The sequence below is a fragment of the Carassius gibelio genome, chromosome A22, assembly GCF_023724105.1.
Source record: "Carassius gibelio isolate Cgi1373 ecotype wild population from Czech Republic chromosome A22, carGib1.2-hapl.c, whole genome shotgun sequence".
Taxonomy (NCBI): Eukaryota; Metazoa; Chordata; class Actinopteri; order Cypriniformes; family Cyprinidae; genus Carassius; species Carassius gibelio.
The window spans coordinates 6,932,857-6,955,208 of record NC_068392.1 but is presented as its reverse complement, the minus strand read 5'-3'; the positions used below and the strand labels follow the sequence as shown (position 1 = coordinate 6,955,208).

At 38.4% G+C, this 22,352-nt stretch overlaps 2 protein-coding genes across 3 annotated transcripts in view; both read left to right on the top strand.

Annotated features, from left to right (window-relative positions):
- Window positions 1-3,329, top strand: part of LOC127942724 (chondroadherin-like protein) — a 5,400-nt gene extending 2,071 nt beyond the window's left edge. The window contains exon 2 of the mRNA XM_052538646.1: window positions 2,149-3,329. Within this exon, the coding sequence (XP_052394606.1) occupies window positions 2,149-3,217 (1,069 nt within the window). The 3' untranslated portion in view covers window positions 3,218-3,329. The remainder of the gene's footprint in view (window positions 1-2,148) is intronic.
- Window positions 3,330-6,961: 3,632 nt separating this feature from the next.
- Window positions 6,962-15,158, top strand: mfsd6a (major facilitator superfamily domain containing 6a). 2 transcript variants are annotated; one of them, XM_052538634.1, is made up of 8 exons: window positions 6,964-7,241; window positions 8,165-9,156; window positions 9,662-10,260; window positions 12,130-12,227; window positions 12,813-12,974; window positions 13,062-13,160; window positions 13,808-14,085; window positions 14,780-15,158. In XM_052538634.1, the coding sequence occupies exons 2-8, from the start codon at window positions 8,188-8,190 to the stop codon at window positions 14,966-14,968; spliced, it is 2,394 nt and encodes a 797-aa protein (XP_052394594.1). In that variant the 5' UTR covers window positions 6,964-7,241; window positions 8,165-8,187; the 3' UTR covers window positions 14,969-15,158. The 2 variants fall into 2 exon arrangements, with proteins under 2 accessions (XP_052394595.1, XP_052394594.1); XM_052538635.1 differs by lacking the exon at window positions 14,780-15,158 and having other exon boundaries at window positions 6,962-7,241; window positions 13,062-13,159; window positions 13,806-14,020.
- The last annotated feature ends 7,194 nt before the right edge of the window (window positions 15,159-22,352 follow it).

Genomic DNA, 22,352 nt, shown 5'->3' with positions numbered 1-22,352 from the left:
TTATTTCTGTGATGCAAAGCTGATTTCCATCAGCCATTATTCTAGTATAAAAGTATCACATGATCCTTAAGAAATCATTAATATGATCATTTATTAATAGAATTATCAATGTTGGCAATAGTTGTGTTGGCAAAAAAAAATTTGGGGAAACTGCGATACTTTTTTCGGGATTATTTGATTTAAAAAACGTTAGAAATTCTATTCTAAATAAATGCTCCTCTTTTTAACTTTTTATTCATCAAAGAATCTTGAAAAAAGTATAACAGATTAAAAACGAACCCGAAGTCTTTTTGTAGATGTTCTGTATTGTTAACAGACTGTTGTTCCATAAATTGCATACTGTTTTGTAATTATTATCGAGAGTAGTTGTAGTAGTACTTCAAATGCACTATTAAAATGCATTTGTTTTTACACACCATATGACCATTTAAAATGAGTGATAGAAAAAGGAAATAGTGACTGGCTGCTTAACTTTTGATTATACATTCCTATAAAATTTTACCTAAAAGAATGATCTTGATCAAATAAACATAAGTTCAAGGCTCATTTAGTAAAGTTCCTGCATGGACTAAACCACCCTTGACCTGTAATTGTATAACAGGCTTTCAAGCATTCGTTTGCTCACCTGTACGCAAACATCAAGTGCAGCCAAACATATAGCTGTCGTGTATGTACTGTTTGTTTACACGGTTTATATACTGGAAAACAGTATGAAAAAGCTCCAGAAACCCATGCTGAATCCACAGTTCAATTTGTTAACGACCTAACAGAAGCAGATGATGGAAAAATGTAGCAGAGTGACACAATAGATTGTTGTACATTATACAATGACATTAATGCTATATCCCAGTGCATCGAAATAACAATTCAGATTCAGATTAGTTTGTAATAAAGAACCATTTTTGTAGCATTTTCACCTAAAGGTATTCATGTAATCGGATAAAAATTGAAAGAATAAAAAGTTATACAGAAAATAATATTATAGATTAGATCATATAGATTATTATTATTATTTAGTTTTTTATTATTATTTATTATTATATATATATACACGCACACACACACACACACACACACACACACACACACACACATATATATATATATATATATATATATAAACTGTAAATGTTATATTTAATTATATAGAATTTAAGGATTATAATAAAATACTAACTGTAATATATGGCATATACTCAAACAATTCACAACCATGCTCGTGGTGTTAAATACTTTTTTATTTCAAACTTTTCATAATTTAATAAGAAAAACCTGGAAATAAAATTAGTATTATATTATTAGTATTATTAATATTATATAATATACAGTATTTACTATTCTTCTTATTATTGTTGTTGTGTGTACGAGTTGGTCAATCTGGTTGCTTCAGTTAAAGTTAACATTTTCAAATAAACAATTGCGGTCCCGGACAGTGAGTGAAATTACATATTCAGATAAAATCGCATTTTTATCCAGTCATTGTTAAAAAACAAGCAAACAAAACTTGCTAGCTAGCGTTAGTGAAGCGGTCAGGGGAGTCTTTCTGCCACACCAAAGATCCGCCCATAAAAAAATTAAGAAAAAGCTCTATGAAGCAGTGTGTGAAAATGTTTGAAATGATTTACCGTATTTTTCGGACTATAAGTCGCACCTGAGTATTAGTCGCATCAGTCCAAAAATACGTCATGATGACGGAAAAAACATAGATAAGTTGCACTGGACTATAAGTCGCATTTATTTAGAACCAAGCACCAAGAGATAACATTACCGTCTCCAGCCGTGAGAGGGCGCTCTATGTTTTCAGTGTAGACTACAGGAGCACTGAGCAGCACAGAGCGCCCTCTGGCGGCTGGAGACGGTAATGTTCTCTATTGGTTAATTTCTGTCGGTTAATTTCTCTCGGTTCATGTCAAATTAATTTTGATAAATAAGTCGCACCTGACTATAAGTAGCAGGACCAGCCAAACTATGAAAAAAAGTGCGACTTATAGTCCGGAAAATATGGTAAAAGTTTTTTCATCCTATTTGATATGCAAGTTAATGCTTTAAATAACCTATAATGGTGTATACTGTATAATCTCCCAGATATTTAACCACTTGGTTTAGAACTGGGATATCTGAAAATCCCGTGTCTTTGTTTCCCTGCAGAACCTCCAGGATGCATCTGTTGTTCGTGCTTCCCTTGGTGCTCGAGGTCCAGTCCATTTCCATGATCCACAACTTCACCTACGACTGCACCTGCCACCTGGAGCTCAAAATCGCCAACTGCACCAGCAGCAACTTCACCCATGTGCCCACCACGCTTCCACCCTTCACCGAACAACTGGACCTGTCCTTCAACCACCTGAGTGCCATCCATCCTCAAGCCTTCCACAGCGTACGAAGACTTCGGGTCCTGCTCCTGAACGACAACATGATCGCCATGCTAGCCGACGGAGCGTTCTCTCTTCTAGAAGGACTGCTGAGGTTGGACCTGAGCCGAAACCGAATCTCATTCCTGGGTGAAGGATTTTCACGGGGTCTCGGTTCCCTTCGAGATCTGTCACTGGCTGAGAACCGATTGGCCAGCTTGGACAGCAGTTGTTTCGTCCACTTTGACACCCTCCAAAGACTCAACCTCAGCCATAATGCTATAGAGACCATCAAGACGAGGGCGTTTGGGTCCATGAGTACCCTACGCCAGCTCCAACTCAACTCGAACAATTTAACGGTTCTCAAAAATGGCATCTTCTCCATGTTACGAAACCTCGAAGTCTTGAATTTACATCACAACCAGATACACTACTTGGACGTCGGCGTGCTTTCGCCATTGACCAGTCTCGCTCTACTGGACCTCACCAACAACAACCTCTCCACGATTCAGTTCAAGACCTTCCTGAGTCTCAACACGTACAGCACTCACATAATGCTCCAAGGAAACCCGTGGGATTGCGACTGCGATCTGCAGCGAGTCTTCCAGAAGCTCTGTAACGTCAAGCGGCTGTTCCTGGATGACTACGACAACCTCACCTGCGTGAATTTGGACGAAAGTGACAGAAACTACACGATGAAAGAGGAGTTCTGCACTGCAGAGATGGTTACTGTCCTGGTCATCACCATGACGGTGGTCATCACTGTTGTGGCTGCCATCGTCATGGCGGAGAAGAAAAGGAAGAAAAAGAACAAAGAGAAGCATTGGACGGAAGTTGGCGAGTTGGCGTGTGCATCGCAAGACTGAACCAATGGCGATAGTGCAAGAAGGAACATTAATATTGCATGATATTGTATATATATTCAGGGTTTCTGAAGATAAACTTAAGACTTTTTAAGGCCAAGTATAGAATACATCAAAATACATGCTCTCTAAATTTAAATGTCTTGTATTCGCAACACTTCAAAGTTTGGAAATATAATCTCCAACAGACCTCGGTTGCTTTTTATTTCAATGTTATTTCATATTTCGATATTTCTGCTCCCAAACAATAGAATATAAAAATGACTTTTACTGTACCTTCTGGTCACACTGCATAAAAGGAATTCTCTTCGTCAATAATTTTGTCTTAAATCAATAAATATTTACTTGAGATGTGCAAAATGACATAAAATCGTTTCTATTCAAGTTTTTCAATTCAACTCAAGTTTATTTGTATAGGACTTTTTACTATTCAAATCATTGCAAAGCTAATTATGAAAAGTTGATCAAAATTAATCATATATTTGTCAGTTTTAATGTCAGCCTAAAACAAATGGATAACAAGTTTCCAAACCCCATTGACTGAAGTTTGTTTTTGCTTTAAGAATAAATTGGCTTAATTTTGTTCAGTTTCTCAGAAAACAAAGACTTGTTGTGTTCAATTTGCATCTCAAGTAAATTAAAATGTTATGATATTTGTATTGAAAAATGTATGGTGATTTTTTATTTATTTACTTAATTATTTGCAGTGCATGCAAAATTTAATGCCATGACTTTATGAATTTAAGACTTAACTTACGAAATGGCAAATTAAGACTTAAAAACCACATAAACTCTGTTAAGTTCTTAATAATTGGTATAAAAATTAAAAAACAAATGTAAAAAAATTATTAAATCTCATGGTGGATTCAAAGTCTAAAATGTTTCTTCCAAGTATGACTTAAATACAGAAAAAGTAATGAAAATGTCATAAAGAAACTTATTTGGACCTATATATATTTATGTTTTATGTATATTTATTTATATACACTGCTGTTCAAAAGTTTGGGATCAGTAAGATTTGTAATGTTTTTAGCGAAGTCTTTTATGCTCATCAGGGCTGCATTTATTTAAAATACAGAAAAAAATATTTTTTACAAAAATAATGGTTTCTATTTTAATGTCCTTTAAAATATAATTTATAATTTATTTCTGTGATGCAAAGCTGATTTCCATCAGCCATTATTCTAGTATAAAAGTATCACATGATCCTTAAGAAATCATTAATATGATCATTTATTAATTGAATTATCAATGTTGGCAATAGTTGTGTTGGCAAAAAAAAATTTGGGGAAACTGCGATACTTTTTTCGGGATTATTTGATTTAAAAAACGTTAGAAATTCTATTCTAAATAAATGCTCCTCTTTTTAACTTTTTATTCATCAAAGAATCTTGAAAAAAGTATAACAGGTTCCAAATATATATATATATATATATATATATATATATATATATATATATATATATATTAAGCAGCACAACAGTTTCCAGCATTGATAACAAATCAGCATATCAGAATGATTTCTGAAGGATCATGGGACACTGAAGACTGGAGTAATGATGCAGAAAATTCAGCTTTTGATCACAGGAATAAATTGGATTTTAATGTATATTAAAATAGAAAAATCTTATTTAACATCATAATATTTCACAATATAACATTTTTTCCCTGTATTTTTGATCAAATAAATGCAGCCTTGATGAACATATGAAACTCATTCTGATTCCAAACGTTTGACTGGTAGTGTATATGTATTAATAATTCTTATTTATTTATTATCTTTATCAACTGTTCTATTTAATCACATGAACTGACAGGTGGCAGGAGATTTAATTCTGAAAATAAAATATCTCTGTGTATGTAGCCTTCACACACATCACCCCACACAGTATACACGCACTTGTAATTAACAAACTTTCTGCGAAGAGAAATAGTTCCAAGATGAATGAACATGAAATGAATGCTGAAATGTTTAATGTTCACCATATATGTTGAAATGAACATTGAAGTCCTCCAAGTTTACACAAGATGGCAATAATTAGCTATTTTTGTATGTTTGTGTAAGAAGAGAAACAGTGGACAGTTCTGTAGTGCCTGGGGCAGAAGAGGTGGGGGGGGGGCAAGTTCAGGAGTGAGTTCAGCTTCCTCCCTGATGGCAGCAGACTGAAGAAGTTGTATGATGGGTGGCTGGGTTCATCTGTGATGCAGAGGGCTTTACATGTGAGACGGGTTCAGTAAATGTCCTGGAGGGAGGGCAGAGAGACACCAATGATCTTCTCAGCTGCTCTCACTATGCGGTACAGAGTCTTACGGCAGGATGCGTTGCAGTGATGCAGCTCGACAGGATGCTCTCGATGGTGCCTCTGTAGAAGGTGCACATGATGGGGGCTGGTGGTCTGGGTCTTCTCAGTTTGCGGAGGAAGTAGAGACGTTGCTGTGCTTTCTTGGTCAGTGCTGCAGTGTTGTCGGTCCAGGAGAGGTCCTCCGTGATGTGCACACCCAGGAACTTGGTGCTGCTCACTCTCTCCACAGTTGCACTGTTAATGGTCAGAGGAGCATGCTGTGTGTGCACTCTCCTGAAGTCTACAGCAATCTCCTTCATCTTCTCCACGTTCAGAGAGAGATTGTTGTCACTGCACCACCCGGCCAGGCGGCTCACCTCGCAACTGTAGTTGGTTTCATCTCTGTTGCTAATGAGACCCACCACAGTCGTGTCATCCGCAAACTTAATAAAGAGGTTGGAGTTGTGTGACTGTGTGCAGTCGTGGGTCAGCAGAGTGAAGAGGAGGAGGCTCAGCACACATCCTTGGGGGGCCCCAGTGTTCAGTGTGATGGTGCTGGATGTGTTGTTGCCGACCCGTACTGTCTGAGGTCTTCCAGTCAGAAAGTCTGAGCCAGTTGCACAGCGAAGTGTTGAGCCCCAGTTGGATCAGTTTGTAAATGAGCTGTTGAGGGATGATAGTGTTGAATGCTGAACTGAAATCTATGAACAGCATTCTGAAGTTCGAGTCTTTTTTGTCTTTTTTGTATGAGTGTTGAGTGGACGGCAGTTGCGATGGCTTAGTGCAAATAGCAGCTGGCAAAAAAAAAAAAAAACTAATATACATGCAAATTGATATAGCTTTCACTTCAAAGGGCTATATGGTTTAATTGATTAAAGGTGTGTGCTGCAAGCTGCAAGTTCAAGAGTAGCGCTGCTTTGTTCACTGCGATTACCGGGGAAATAAATATTCCTGATGTAAAGCGAAAGAATGAAGAGAGAATGAATTAGCATTTTTCAATAAGCCCTTCTGCTTTTTGTTTTAGTCCAAAGCCAACTGAATTTGAATGCATACTTGGATATTTATTCATTCATAAAATAAAACCAACTTGCCACTTTCCACAAAGCATGTTGCTCAGGGAGGGTGCGAAAGATGCGCATGTTAACCATTTTATTTTCAACGAAGTGAAACGGTTTAACCTGAACAAAGAAGAGTTGGGGAACAGGTTGTTTTCGACTGTGCAAATCAACAGATACGCCCAACTGGGATGATGAAGCACAACAAAAATCATTTTAATAATGTTTGTTCATGTTATTGTTAATTAAAATAAATATATATCTGATGCACAATAATAATATTCAAGAGCCTTTCTTTCCCATTAGACCACCTTATTTTCACCTACTTAATATTCAAGTAACAAGCCCTCGCTGGATATCCTGCAACGTCAGCGCGTTGCTATTCAAAAGCCACGCCTTCGGCAAAAGAAGACCAAGCTAGCAACGTCATCATCTAATTAATTTTCATGAGGTAGACCCAAGTCGTTTTGTGAGCAGGTGAACGCTGAATTCTCGACACCAAGCAACAAAAATGCTTCGACAATGCATCAAATAAGGGAGAAAACATCTGTTTAAACTGACAGAAAAGCCAGTAGACAAAAACACGGTCCAGTAAACTAACACTCACTGGATATGGAAGAAAATAAACTTCGAGGCGCGTCTGTTCCAAAGTAAGCGACTCACCTGAAACTATCGGGACGAACGTTACAGGTAAATACACAATGCCTGTTTTCATATAGCATGCATACGCGCATTCTACTGTAAATATAATGGTTATATGCTTAACATTTGCTTGATATGGACTTATCTTCTCCATTTCCTGCATTTCTTGAATATAAGAAGTCTTTTGTGACTCGTCTTCCTGTTTTAGTCGTATAGATTCTAGTAAGTAAAGTGTTTTTTTAATATATATATATATATCTAAAAGACATTGCCGCATAAATATACAGGCTATCTTTATTAAATGGCATCTCAGTAAAGGAAGCGCTGATACTTCCGTAAAAGTAGGACAGTTTTAGACAGGCGCGCCATAAACTTTCATTACGTCATTTAGCAGTATAGCCTACATCATGGTTGGTGTTCACTTTTGTAAAGTAAAGTAGTACTCTGCACAGCATACAATCTTACTTAACTTTTTAAAATATAATATGTGAAATACTAACCAGTATGCTCCAATGGAAATTTAATATAGTGGTGCTACATTACTGTCACGTGACGTCGTCACGTTATTGTTTTGGAAATAAACATGGTTATTTTGTCAACTGTAGTAGATCATCTGGGTATTCCAAGCATACATAACATTTGATATTGTGGATAGTATAGTAATAGTAAGAATAGAATTTAGTATATGCCAGACTTCACATGCAAAACAGTGTTAATATACGAGTTTTTAATGCCATAATTATCCTGTAAAATGTTTTGATGTTATGTTTTCTATTTTTATTAAATTGTCAGTTCTCTGTTAAGATCTGTAACTCCCCCCACCCCCGTTTTTCAGTGCAATTATTTTGCTGTCAAAGTCATACTGAAATCAGAATTGACCCTTATGTACATATGTTTCCAGTCGAGCTGTATGAAGTTTTTAACACATGCTCAACAGTTCTATATTAACATTATCTTTAACCCAACTTTAGAAATATTAAGCACCCCAGCAAAGATGGCTGACGACCGTGTAGCCATCTTAACTGATGATGAAGAGGAGCTGAAGAGGAGACACCTCGAGCGTTTCGACCGTCTGTCACTTGAGATTCAATCAGATCAACCTTCGCAATCATCTGTGGACAATGTACCCGACGACACAGTACCAACTCCATCTACTCAACACGACATGAGCTGCTGTGAACGATTGTTCCTACGGGTCAACCGCCACCTGCTTGTTTCAAAAGTGTTTTATTTGTTCTTTTATGCTGCATATGGTTCGCTCCATCCACTTCTTGCATTGTACTACAAGCAGCTGGGTATGAATCCCACCCAAAGTGGTCTCCTAGTGGGAATTCGTTATTTCATTGAGTTCTGCAGCGCTCCTTTTTGGGGCATCGTCGCAGATCGTTTCAAGAAAGGTAAAGCAGTCTTATTGTTCTCAATGTTATGCTGGGTCCTCTTCAATTCTGGGATTGGCATTGTGCAGCCAGCGGACATGAAGTGTAAAGAGGAGAACCTCCTGACGACCACAGCTATGGTACCGACTGTCCACACTACCACATCTAACAAGACATTCTACCTCAACACCAGTTCCATCCCGACCTCAAATCATATGAGACGCCGCAGGGATCTGATTAGACTCTACCCTTGGCGAACCATTCTTTCCTCCATTCAGTCTTCAGGCTACAACTCTGAACACAGATTCAAACGAGATTCCAACTCCAGTTTCACAGTAGCACCTGATGAATTCGCCAACACAACCCAATCTGACCAAACCACCACCACAAGGCCCGAGCCAAGCTCCTTCGACTCAACATCAGCCCCAAACACCACGTCTAGCAGCACTATTCAAAGTACTGCAACCAAACCAAACCAACCTCCTGAATACAACAAGGACCAGGTTCATGCCATTTTTCTGCTGATTCTGCTCGTCGTCATCATCGGCGAGTTTTTCAGCGCTCCAGCCATTACCATTGTGGATACAGTATGTAACCATTTTTTTTTTCTTAAAATAAATTCAAGGCAGATCAGTTAGTAGAGTCCATTTCATAGGCCATGTATCTTGAAACCTCGAACGAAAGATTTGAATAAGCAGGACTCCATAAGAGAGATTAGACAATGCTTCCATTGAATTAAATGTTAGACAAACTACAGTCCCATTTTCAATGTAAGATTACTGGCGTTGGTGCTTGAGCCAGTTCCCATTCTGGAAGCAAATCTATGTTCTTAGGCTTAGGGTAGCATTGGAACATAGCGTCAATCCTGGGAAAATTGGAATATTCATTATATGCCATATAAAATGTGGCCTTTATTCAGGGAAAACAGGTGCCTGAATGTAGGAATGACTGTTACATTATTGTTTAGCTCTCAAATCAGTGGTAACCCTGTCATGAGAGAGGTTGTTAGATCTTCCAGCACCAGTTCTAACTCCGTTTTAGTAGAAAAAGAGGTATTTGAGTCTAAAATGTATTTTATTTTTTTGGATTTAGGTGACGCTACAATATCTGGGTGCACACCGTGACCGCTATGGTCTCCAGCGCATGTGGGGATCTCTAGGCTGGGGTATAGCCATGCTCTGTGTCGGCATCTGGATCGATCACACTAGCACTAACCTTGTCATCGGCAACAATGAATGCTTCATGGAAAATTACAAGAACTACCACACTGCCTTCATTGTGTTTGGCGTATTAATGGGAATAGCTTTGATCGTCGCCACTCAGTTTAAGTTCGACGTTCAGCACCAAAACACGATTGAAGGAAACGAGGTTGGCAACCAGCAGCAAAACACCCAACCTAGCGGTTCCCCTGGAATGGAGAACTCCGAGACCCCAACAATTGTCCAAGTCGAGGAGTTCCACTTCTGGGACTTGATGCGACTGCTGTGTGGCGTACAGTACAGCACTGTGTTATTCGTGGCCTGGTTCATGGGCTTCGGCTATGGGTTTGTGTTCACTTTCCTTTACTGGCATTTACAGGATCTGACAGGAACCACAACGCTGTTTGGTGTCTGCTCTGTCCTGAGTCACGTGTCAGAGCTTGCCGCCTATTTTACCAGCCATAAATTCATCGAACTGGTGGGACACATCAGGTGAGGCTCCTGTGATTCCTTGTCGGCATGGTGGGGGGCTGTGAATGGTCTGATTCCGTTCTGAATCTAGATTCACATCTGAATCTTGGTCCGGTTCAGTTCAGCTGTATTTTGCTTTGTTCAGTTATTCAGTTGACTTAAATACCATCTAACCTGTTAACCAGACCCCCATTATTGGACTCACAGCTGAAAGTGCTCTACCTAACTTAAAATTCCAACAGTTCCTTACTTATGTTTGTTACACACATAATTTTGTGTCTTTGGAAAGAAGACCATTTGGGCTTTAATTGTTATGAATCAGAGTTGATAATGCTCAAAAATATTACGTTATAGACAATTTTTTTACCATACTTAGTAGGTTTTTTTATTTGATATAAAAATACATGAAATAAGTCCTGGAGCAATCTTGAAAAGTAATGGGTTGAAATTTTCATGTCTCATGAGTTTCTATTTCAAATCTGAAGAAGATGCCATGAAAAATTAGATTCCTGCAACCATTTTTCTGAGACTATGTCTAGTCACCCACCCAAATATAAAAAATATTTACCATCTATATTGAAGGCTTCTACAAACTATTTTAGTCATTAAGGAAATACACATTGCATAAAGTACAATGTTCAGTCTAAACAAATGTGTTTCCAAAAAGTAGGCACTAAAATCAAGTTTCTTTAGAAGATTCTTCATATTGAAATTGTTTAAAGGTAGCATTGCCTGTGTATTCGGTATGGTTAATAGTTATTTACTCACTGCCCTAAATCAAAAAAGCCCACCCTGAAGTAGATGCTACGTTTTGTTGCCGTTGTTCTTGGTGTGTCAGGCTATTAGCTTAGCCACATGCTAACATCAACTGTCAGTGTTTCAAGTCACACAAGGTTTATTTCAGTTAGGATGCTACTTTTTGGAAAGTCGCTGGTTACGTATGCCGCCCAGGGGTTTAGAAACGAGCCATCATAGTAGTTTATTCCAGTCACAGGCTAGACTTGTCCAGGTAACCCACACTGTCTCACTGCACCATGTGACTCCAGCACATTTGATCCTGACCTTGAATCAGGGAGTCTTTGTGCGTGGCGCTGTCATGCGACTCTGTATGTCTGCACTGGGATCAGCGAGGCATTGTTTGGTTGAAAAGCCTGGTTCAAGAGTACAAAGCCTTTTTCTGTCAGCAGTGGCAGAAGTCCAGATAGCATTGCACAGCAGCTACAGTGTCCACTGTGTGGCTCCTTTTACAAAGATCATAACATTAATGCTCTTTGGTTTTCAAGTTGAGTTATTTGTTTTAATTTACAGAGAACTATTTTGACTAAATGACTGACAGCAGAATTAATTCATAAGTCATCCTTCCTAAGTTCCTTGACTGGTTTACAGCTTCTTGTAAAAAGAAGCTTAAGAACTTCCTGTTTGACACTTATTTTTAAAAGATGACCTGCAGAAGCTGGAATGGTCTTTGCGATATGACTATGCAACTTGGTTGCTTGTTTTACAGCACAGAGGAAGTTAATTTATTTAGTCATCATGAAATGCACAGAGCAGTTCAGAGAAAACTTTTATTTTGCATTTGCATAAAAATTGAAATGAGTTGGGGGACCATTAACCATTACATTAGGGTCATTAATGCTTTTATGTATTGTAGCTAGAAAAAAATATTTTATATTAATAAATGTATTATATTATTTAGGTTTGTTTCAAATTAACAATGAATTAAAAATCATTCTTTAATATCAATTTTCTTTCAAATGTCAAAATCATTTTTTTCTCCTTTTATATTTAAAGGGGTGAAACATGAGTCTGACGTGTTCTTGAGATGTTTCGTGAGATTCATGCATGTATTTTTTTTTTTTTTATAACTGCGTCTTGTGCTTTTTCTGTCAGAGTTTTGTACATCGGCCTGGCCTGCAACACAGCACGCTACCTCTATATCTCGTATCTGAAGAATGCCTGGACTGTGCTGCCCATGGAAGTGCTGCAAGGTATGATCCTGGGTTAAAGCATCGTGGTCTGTGTGTGCACAATACTAGAAACCATCAGATTGAGTCATAAAAGTACAGTGATGTGTGCAGAACAAAGAAAGGCCAGGAAGTAAAGTCAGTTTGACGTTGTCAGTTCCCCCGCCCTTTCAAAACAATCAAGAAGAGAACAAGCATGTAGATTCATTTAAAGAGAGAATACCATCCACTCACTGGAATGAAGACCTGGAGCGAGTCGGTTTACATTCATTACAGACGTTCTCATCTGTTCAAAGACACGTGTCCATATACTGTTATAGACTCGTTAGCTGCCTTCTCTCTATATATACTTGGAAGTCCAAGCTTAGACACATACATTATCATGTCATGAGACTCTCATTCTGACGGCACCCATTCACTGCAGAGAATCAGTTGGTGAGCAACCAAGTGATGTAAATCTAAACCGTTTCAATTCTGTTCTGATGAAGCAAACTTATCTACATTTTGGAAGGCCCGAGGGTGTGTCAAGTTTTCAGCAAATTGTATTTTTGGGTGAACTATTCCTCAAAGCCTTGTTATGCTGAATAATAAAGTTGTGTATCTGCGCAGGCATAACGCATGCGTCCGTGTGGGCGGCGTGTATCTCATATTTGAGCGCGGCTGTACCTCCGCCGCTACGGACATCCGCTCAGGGCATCCTGCAGGGTCTCCACCTCGGGCTGGGCAGGGGCTGTGGGGCGATGGCCGGCGGGGTATTTGTCAACTATTTTGGTATGAACAATAACCCATTGTTTTTGTAATGATATGCGAAAATGAATCCCAGTGTGTGTATAAACAAGAGGTTGTCTTATTTTTCAGGTGCTGCCGAAACATTCAGGGGAATAGGAATGACCTCACTTGTTATTTTGCTCATCTTTTCTTTAATTATGTGCATCACTGGCCAGAATGAGAAAAAAGGTGAGCTACAAGATCTTGTACATTGATTATTCTTTTAAAATAAGATTTTGATTAGCTTGCGGGTTTTGTTTCTCTTTTCGGGTTTGATTGGGGTTCATTTAGCTTTTTTTGTCTATTCTGCTCAGTTCACTTCTGGTTGATTTTGTTGTATTTTGGGTTTTTCAATTCAGTTGACTTTTTTTATTGTTTTGTTATCTGTTAGTTTTTGCTCTTTTTGTGCAGGTTTGTTTCATGGTTTGTTGCGTTCATGATGTTTTTTGCCTTTTTTGCACTTTGTGTATTCAATACAAGTATATAATAGTGTAAGTATAATAAAATATAATCACATTTTCAGTAGTGTATTTAATTGTTTTCAAAATAGTAGCAGAATCTGCCGTGTTTTCCAAATAATGACAGGTTTTTTACATGACCTGTGTATCGTGAAATGTGCGCAAACAAACTAAAATGTTGTCTCCGATAAGTCCAATTAATTTTAATGCAGAAGTTGTTTTCTTTCAAATGATTTTCTGATTTGTTCTTGTTTTAAGTTGCCAGTTTAAAAGCGCCAATAATGGATAGTTTATTTAAACTATGAGAAGTATTTTCATTCACACATGAACAGAACGTAGAACAAGTCTCCTTCAATATAATGTTTTTTTACCCCGCAGAGGACAAGATGCTAGCAGAGAACATTCCTATCGCATCCAGTCCTGTTCCCATAGCTACTATTGACCTGGTTCAGAACACAACAGACGCGCCTGCACCCGCTCGACACGAACCCAAACTTCCGGCTCGGAAAACACGGCACCAGGAAGAGCAGGAGGATCTGAACAAGCCAGCTTGGGTTCCCTCCGGCTCTCCGTGGGTTACAGTCGCTCTCCTCTTCTACCAAATCAGAGAGATGGTCATCATAGCAAAGACCCATGTTGAGATCCAGCGCCTTCAGGTAACGCAGAAGAAACCAAGAGGACGATGGTGATCAATAATATGAATGTGTATCTAAAGGTCTTCAAAATAGTGTTATGTTGTTGTGTGTGTTTTCTCTCTCTTTTTCATGCATTCTGTGGCAGAAAGGTGAGAACACGTTGATTTAGTTCTGAAATATCTTGAAACCGCCACAAATCTACAGAGTTTTTCAACAATTTCCGCCCTCATTTAACAACATTTGGCACAAAATATTCTAATGTGAATATTTTATCTAGAGAGTTGGGTTGATTTGTCATTGTTCAGATGCTGATTAATTCAGGTAACTAAACGTTTCGTCTGATCACAAAGGTTTTGTCAGTTTGTGTAAATAGCTGGTGGGAAAATTCTTCAGTGTAGTTTACTTGTGCACTGAGCCATTATTTATTTTTTATTTTTTTCCAAAGACTATATAGTGTGTGTGTGTGTGTTTTTAGTGTATCAAATAAATGCAGTCTTGGTGAGCGTAAGAGACTTTCAAAAACAAAACAAAAATCTTCCTAACCTCATACTTTTGAATGCTAGTAAACATGCTCCAATTTAACTAACTTAAGAAAAAAAGATGCATTTTTGTTTATAAAATATTCGGCATGCCTTTTGTGTCAAATAAGTTCACCAAATGAATTTTGGTGAAATATATGAAACAGCTCAATTAAACGGACTATTTTTCTAACTAGGGCACAGATGAGGTCCCCTCAGACTCTCGAGAAGGCGACCAATCACCTCCCATCTTTGGCGATGCTGCACGGCAAAAGAGCCCTCCCAGCGGGCTCCAGTCCCAGGAGGACCCCGGGGCCCCAAGCCCCACCGCACAGCTGGAATTCCCAACACAGGACCCACAGCCTGTATTACATCTGAACAGCTGATGGCACAAACCGTGTGTATTTTCTCTTCACACAGTGATTTTGTTTTCTTTTGTGAAGGGTTTTTATGAACTATGTGAGAAAATACAAGGAAGAGAACTTTACTGTATATGTGGCCTTTGTATGATTTTTAACTTATTTCCAGGTGTTTTGCACATTCTATAAATAAAGCCTGGAAGATTTTAAACTGGAACTTGTCTTTTTTTTTTTTTTACTTTCTTCGACCTGTAGAGGGCAGCGGTGCCTGGACGTTTTGCCAATTAACAATTGCACTTTATGAGTCCTATAATTGAGAATATATTCCTTCGGAAACACTAAGAGTGAATTTTAAAAAGGAAAAAGCGTATTAATTCCTCTAACTAACGTTGACGTCATTGCGTTGTTGGGAATAACAGGGACATTCTTTATCACACTTTCACCTCTGACTTGAGATGTAGGTGTAAGAGAGATTTTTGCAAGGGGATTTTCTTGTATTTTTATCTTTGCATGTGTCACTGAGCACCTTTCTCATCATTTAAAGACACCAGCAATAGATCCTCATCTGGTCCGCTTGACCTAGTCGATGATTAGCTAACACTGGAGGGCAGTCGTCTCCTGTTCCCATAGAAACCAGACCATAATTATTTCTTGCTGTGTTCTTGGTGATAATCAGACATGCTTGATTTACATGTTGAGCAAACATTTTAGCAGGCACAAGAATACGTTTCTTTTAATTCTCCGAAATCCTCTCTTTCTGTGGGAGCAAACTCCTTATTTGCAGCACACACTTCATCTCTGCTGGGATTAGCTGTCTCTAACACAATATACCCTGCTACAATGCTTTGCCAAGTGTCAGAACTCACTTCAATGCAATTTATGATATCACAGTGTTTGGATGAGACAAAAACCTAGAAATATGTGACAATATATTTGTTTTCTAAACTGAAGTACTGAAGCAGTGATAGGTTTGTTTGCTTTGTTTGGTTTCAATTTGTTTGTTTATTATTATTATTTTTTTTTTTTGGGGGGGGGGGGGGTGTTATTGCTTGGTGCTTTTATTTTGGCTTTGTAGTTTTATTTGATGTAAATTTAGTTTATTTTCTGTTTGGTTCAGTTTTTGTTTTTGTCTTTTTTTTCAATCCCGTTTTTCTCATGTTTTTTGTTTATGGAGTAAATCTGACAAATGTTTGGATCGGAAGGGCCGAGTCACGAGCTGGGAGAGTGGTGTGGATGGATTTCAGGTGATTACAGCTGGTCTCTGACAGGAGTGATTGATGTGATGAAACATTGAGTGCATGTTTCATTTTAGTATGTTTTTTTTTTTGGGGGGGGGGGGGCGTTGTGAGTGTGGGTTGGTTTTATTTATTTGGTTTTGTTTTATTTGGGGGTTGGTTTTGGTTTGTTTTATCATGTTGCCTTTTTGTTTTGTCTTTTGTGTCGGTTTTGTTCATAAAGACTTTTGTTTTATCCTTTTTTGTTTAGTTCAGATATATTTTTTTCGTTTTTTTTTTTTTTTTTTTCGTTTTTTCTATTATTATTTAAAAAAAACTCCTGAGACTCAGAAAAAAGGTTTTTGGAATTTAGAATTTTTTCATGTCATTACATAGTTCAGAATGTTTTTCTTATGCGCCAAACAATGTTATGAATGATATTACAGGGTGATTTGATAAACCATTTTTCTTTATGCAGTATGTGTGTAAAGTGGTCGTAAGAGGGTTTTCCCATCATATACAATGTATCTACTATATCTAACTTGCATATTAATGTGTTCTTGTGGCGATGTAATGGAAAAAAAGAAGTGTAATATTTCAAAAGATTTTCAAAATAATATCGAATATTTCATAGGAATATTGAAAAATAATTTATTTCCCTATTCTTTTGTTGTCTCCCAAAATGGGTTTTAAACATGCTGTTAGTCCTGATGTCCTCTACAGCGGATATGTATGAAATCAATGTCCTGAACAGAAAGTCATCTTTTGATTTGAAACCCCAGTACATTTTCCTGATAGTGTTGATTTATGACAAATAGTTTAAAAATGAGTCTGCTTTAAATGACAGTTGCAAAATATTATTATATTTCCAGAAGAGTGTTACATTTGATCACTGAATGAATGTCAGGCGTTTTAAAAGACAAAGGAGAGGGAGTGTTCATGGAGAAACTTCCAAACATTTGGTATCTCTGAAAAGCCCTGAATGTGCTCTGTACAGGACGTCCAGAGTTGAAAATGTGACATGTAAGTTCTCAAGAGAAATTCACTAACATATAATGTCCTCTACGGAAGACAGAAGATCTCAGGAAGTTATGGTCAGTTCGGTTTTGTTTTGTTTCATGGTGGGAATTTTTTATTTTTTTATTTTTTTTGGTCGTTAAATCATGGGGAAAAAACATTATACAAGAGCCTTAAGTATTTAGCCTTTAGGTTCTCTAGCTGGTTTCTTTTTCTGAATAATAAAAGTTAACCATTTTGATGTATTTCCTCAGTCACAAGCAATACTATGGTATCACCATGTTCTTTTACATATATATATATATATATATATATATATATATATATATAATATTTATTTATTTTATTTTTTTATGTAGTATTGCCGGTATTGATTTAAGGTAGTTTGGACCACGGTATAACCCCTTTTGCGGTAAGTTTGTGATAAAATGTTTACAAGCATTTCACTAAAATGAAGTACATGCGGTGACAATATTTCTTATGCAGGTTTGTAGATCAGAAAACATTTAAACATGCTAAAGATTAACTTTCAATTAGCTTCACTGAAAAAGTATGATAGAAAATGACGTGCATTGTTCAGACTGGGAAATGTCTGCCAGTTTCTAATTCTAACCCCAGCTGAGATTGTGCTGATCCAGAGAATAGTGTGGCATGCTGTGTGAAGATTTCAGCGGCCCTTACACACTGTTCCCACACGGCAGCTGAGTGTGGGCAGGCAACGCCTATTCTCAAATTCCCAAAGCGAAGATCCAGCCGGAGGAAAGGGATTATTGGAGGAACTATTTGGACGGGATTAAAAACTAGGCAAACGTGTCTTCATAAGGTCTCGCTGAATGGCCATCCTGACCACTGACGTCTTCAAAGAAGTGATATGCAAGTAAGACAACTAAAGGCTGTGTAAACCTATGCACTGAATGTTCAGATAACGCTAAATTCAGGGAAAGGTTTCTGCAGAGATGCTTGCCAGAGTTTCAGTTCGTTTCGAGTTAATCTGTGTTGAATCGCGTTAAAATTAGGTCTCATTTTCTCGGCCTGATTAATTGAGTCAGGATTTCCTCCAGCGTGGTGGGCGGGGTTGTGGGCGGAGCCATTTCCTCACGGGCCTCATTTCTCAAAGCTGAAGGGCCAAACATCAAAGCCTCCAAATGATAATCACCACGCCTGATGTGTTTACTGCATTTCAAAGGGGCGATTGAGTTTATTATCTTTAATTATGTTGCTCTTGTCTAATGAGTCTTTTGTTTGTCAGATCTCAGAATTTCCATTGTTCCTTTCTCGGTTCTTTGTTTGTGAAGAAATGTCAGATTATTCACGTCGCATGCGGCAGCTTTCATGTGGAGATAAAGCCTTTGAAATGTCAAAACTGTTGCAGGTAAAGGTTCCTGATGTATTTCAAGTGATTAATTCACTTCATTAGTCTTAAGGGGGCTTTAGAGGTGACAAAAATATCAATCTACATTTCCTGAAAAAATATGGCAGATGTTATTAACTAAATAAATGTGCTTTTTTTCAGAATGTTGAAAAAACCTGACATTTATTAACACATCCTGAAACTTCGTGAAAAGTTTCATTGAAATTTATGCTGTTATTTATTTATGTATTTTCGATGCTTCAACTAATTCTAACTGACCGTCTGATGTCACATTGACTACTTTGATGTTTTATTTATATTTATGGACATGGACAGTATACACACATTTTCAATGGAGGGACTGAGAGCTCTCGGACTAAATCTAAAATATCTTTAACTGTGTTCCGAAGATAAATGAAGGTCTTACGGGTTTGGAACGACATGAGGGTGAGTTATTAATTACATAATTTTAATATTTGGGTGAACTAACCCTTTAAAGAAAGTATACCTGGGAGTTATTTGCACATTATTTCCAAAACATTTTATTTTGACTATAATTGTTTGTGTGAAGAAAAAAGAAATTTACGGTTCAAAGTTGCAGTATGGTACTGATCATTTTCTGGTAATCAAATTATGTAAAACTTGGCAAAATGTTTTTTTTTTTTTTTTTTTAGCATGTTACCATGCTTTTACCATAGACTGAAAAAAAAACTATGGATGTCATGTCTCCAATTCCTTCCACTATAGAAAAATGAACAAGTGATTCATTTGGAGCCTGAGTCTGCGCAGCAGAGATTCATTTGGAGCCGGAGTCTGCGCAGCAGTGATTCATTTGGAGCCGGAGTCTGCGCAGCAGTGATTCATTTGGAGCCTGAGTCTGCGCAGCAGTGATTCATTTGGAGCCTGAGTCTGCGCAGCAGTGATTCATTTGGAGCCTGAGTCTGCGCAGCAGTGATTCATTTGGAGCCTGAGTCTGCGCAGCAGTGATTCATTTGGAGCCTGAGTCTGCGCAGCAGTGATTCATTTGGAGCCTGAGTCTGCGCAGCAGTGATTCATTTGGAGCCTGAGTCTGCGCAGCAGTGATTCATTTGGAGCCTGAGTCTGCGCAGCAGTGATTCATTTGGAGCCTGAGTCTGCGCAGCAGTGATTCATTTGGAGCCTGAGTCTGCGCAGCAGTGATTCATTTGGAGCCTGAGTCTGCGCAGCAGTGATTCATTTGGAACCTGAGTCTGCCCAGCAGTGACTCATTTGAGCCTGAGTCTGCCCAGCAGTGACTCATTTGAGCCTGAGTCTGCCCAGCAGTGATTCATTTGAAGCTTGAGTCTGCGCAGCAGTGATTCATTTGGAGCCACAGTAGTGATTCATTTGGAGCCTGAGTCTGCGCAGCAGTGATTCATTTGGAGCCACAGTAGTGATTCATTTGGAGCCTGAGTCTGCGCAGCAGTGATTCGTTTTTGAGCCTGAGTCTGACAGTGATTCATTTGGAGCCTGAGTCTGCGCAGTAGTGATCGTGAAGTGGAGCCATGCTATCAAACTCCCACAGACCCGTCGAAACCTGGACACCATGGCCAATTTTATAGCATCAAATAACTAACTGAAAGCAAACTTAAGTTATTAGAAAAATGAACCCTTCAGCATATATCAGTATGATAAGAACTACCTACACCTCTTTTTGGCTCCCTTTCCATTCGTTTACATGAAGTGGGCAGAGTTCCTGGCCTATACTGCGACCAGCTACCAGATGGCGATCAACATGTTTTAGCTTCACTTTTCAAGCCGTGTGTGGCACACTTGATGGCTACGGTTTTCTGAGTGGTTTTTAGCACATATTCAGCAGCTATAGGGTTTTGTTAGGTGGTTAATGACTGGCCCAAGTCTTTTCGATATTCTGGTTCTTAGACATGGCTTGGGTCACTCCTTCAATGAAATCTATGAGGTTTTTACTCGTCTGCCAAGTGAAAATCATCTCACTGAGGGAAGAGTTTGTTTAATACTCTGCATTAGTGATTTAAACACAAACTGTGAGCGATGGGAAAAAATATGAAAATAGGTGGGCATTATTGTGCCATTGACAGTTCAGCAGGGATGTCATGATCTTTCTCTGTCTGTCACTCTTGCCCACACACTCGCCCCCAGCTGCTTGTGATTGGGCACTGAAGGTCAATGAAGGTGTTCTTGCATTGTACCAGACATAAGGGGGCTAATAACCGGGCAAATATTTGTGCATCTGCATGAGTGTGTGTGTGTGTGTGTGTGCATTGACATAAGTGTGTCTGCATGTAAATCGCTGTCACATAATCTGTGGTTAAAGCTCCAGCCAGTAATCCATTTCACACTTTGGGTTATTTTGTGACATCCACAATCTTAAAACACGCCAACGGCACGCCACCTAATCCTGCCAAAAAAAGCCACGCTATACAGGATCCACGCACTGTGGAAACATCGACATCACCATGGTAATCTGACACACGTCACTGCTTATATGTTTTGTTTTGTTCAGTACGGACAGTATCTCCGTTCTTATGAAGGCCCATACAGGTCAAAACTGTACAAAATAGATCGAGGCACAGCTGCATAGTTCTGGTCCTGGATGCTAAAGTTATTCGTTGAATATGCGACCTGTACGTGTTGACTTTAACTTGCTCCGACATGACAGTAGATGTCCAGTAGATATGGCAACACTAAATGTGCATCATTTACTTGCATTGTATTATGAATTGAGAAGTGTAAAGCTATTTCAAGGGACAATATCTTAATAAATATAGAGTTGTTTACAGTTTGGCCAGATAGCTTTAAAAATAAACAAAGGAATGCACATAAAAAAAAGTATAAAAAAATTACATTTTTATTACAATATGCAATATGTATGTGTGTGTATATATGTTGCGTATTGCAGCTTCAAACTCATAGCGAATGACCTTTATTTGTTAAATCCAGCCATGAAAGTTCACCAAAGCATCATCGACAGAACTGTCTTCTGCATATTAAAACTAGTCAATTAATGAAATCTGAATGCGAGCGTGAAGTTGCAAGCCAAAGAAGGAAGAAAGAGGATTTTCTGAGTAACTGTCAGCTTAACCATTAAAAACCGCAAACCCACGCGTGCCCTGTCAGCAGCCCTTCCCTGCAATGACAACACCCACTCTGAGCAGGGGGCCCCTATGCACACACACACACACACACACACACACTCAAACCAGGATGTGTTTGCACGTCACAGAGTGCCTATGTATATGTGCATATATACGTGGGAGGCCAAGTGTGTGTGGGTGTGTTTGAGTAGGAAGACATGCTTGACTCGCATCGGCAGAGCAAATTAAAGGAATATTAGTTTTATTTTTGTTTTGTTTTTCATTGCCACCCTCCCTTTTCTTTCTCGCTCCGTCTCTTTTTCCTCATGTTTTGCAGGTTTATGCTAGAGGTCACCTATTTCCAGAAAAGTATGGTGTGTGTGTGTGTATATATGTATCGTTATTTTGCTCTGCCAACATATATACAAGCACGCAATGTTTATTACAAGACTATGTGAATATAATAATGTGTGATTTGTTACTGGATCCTTTGCAAAAACATGTAAATGTTTCAAGCTAAGCATTCCACAAGTGTTATCTATATGAATGGAGATACTTTATATGCATTGTTTACTAGAGCAAGACAGACCTCAAGACTGAAACTGTTATAGCAAAACACAGAAAATCATCACATTCCCTTGAGAGCTGATACGCTTTGCAAAACCCCAGTAAAAGGATCCGTGATTGCAGGCAAGGTGCTGTCGCTTGTCATTTTTGTCACATAAGATGGGAAATGTCTTGGAAAAGCTTTAGATTAG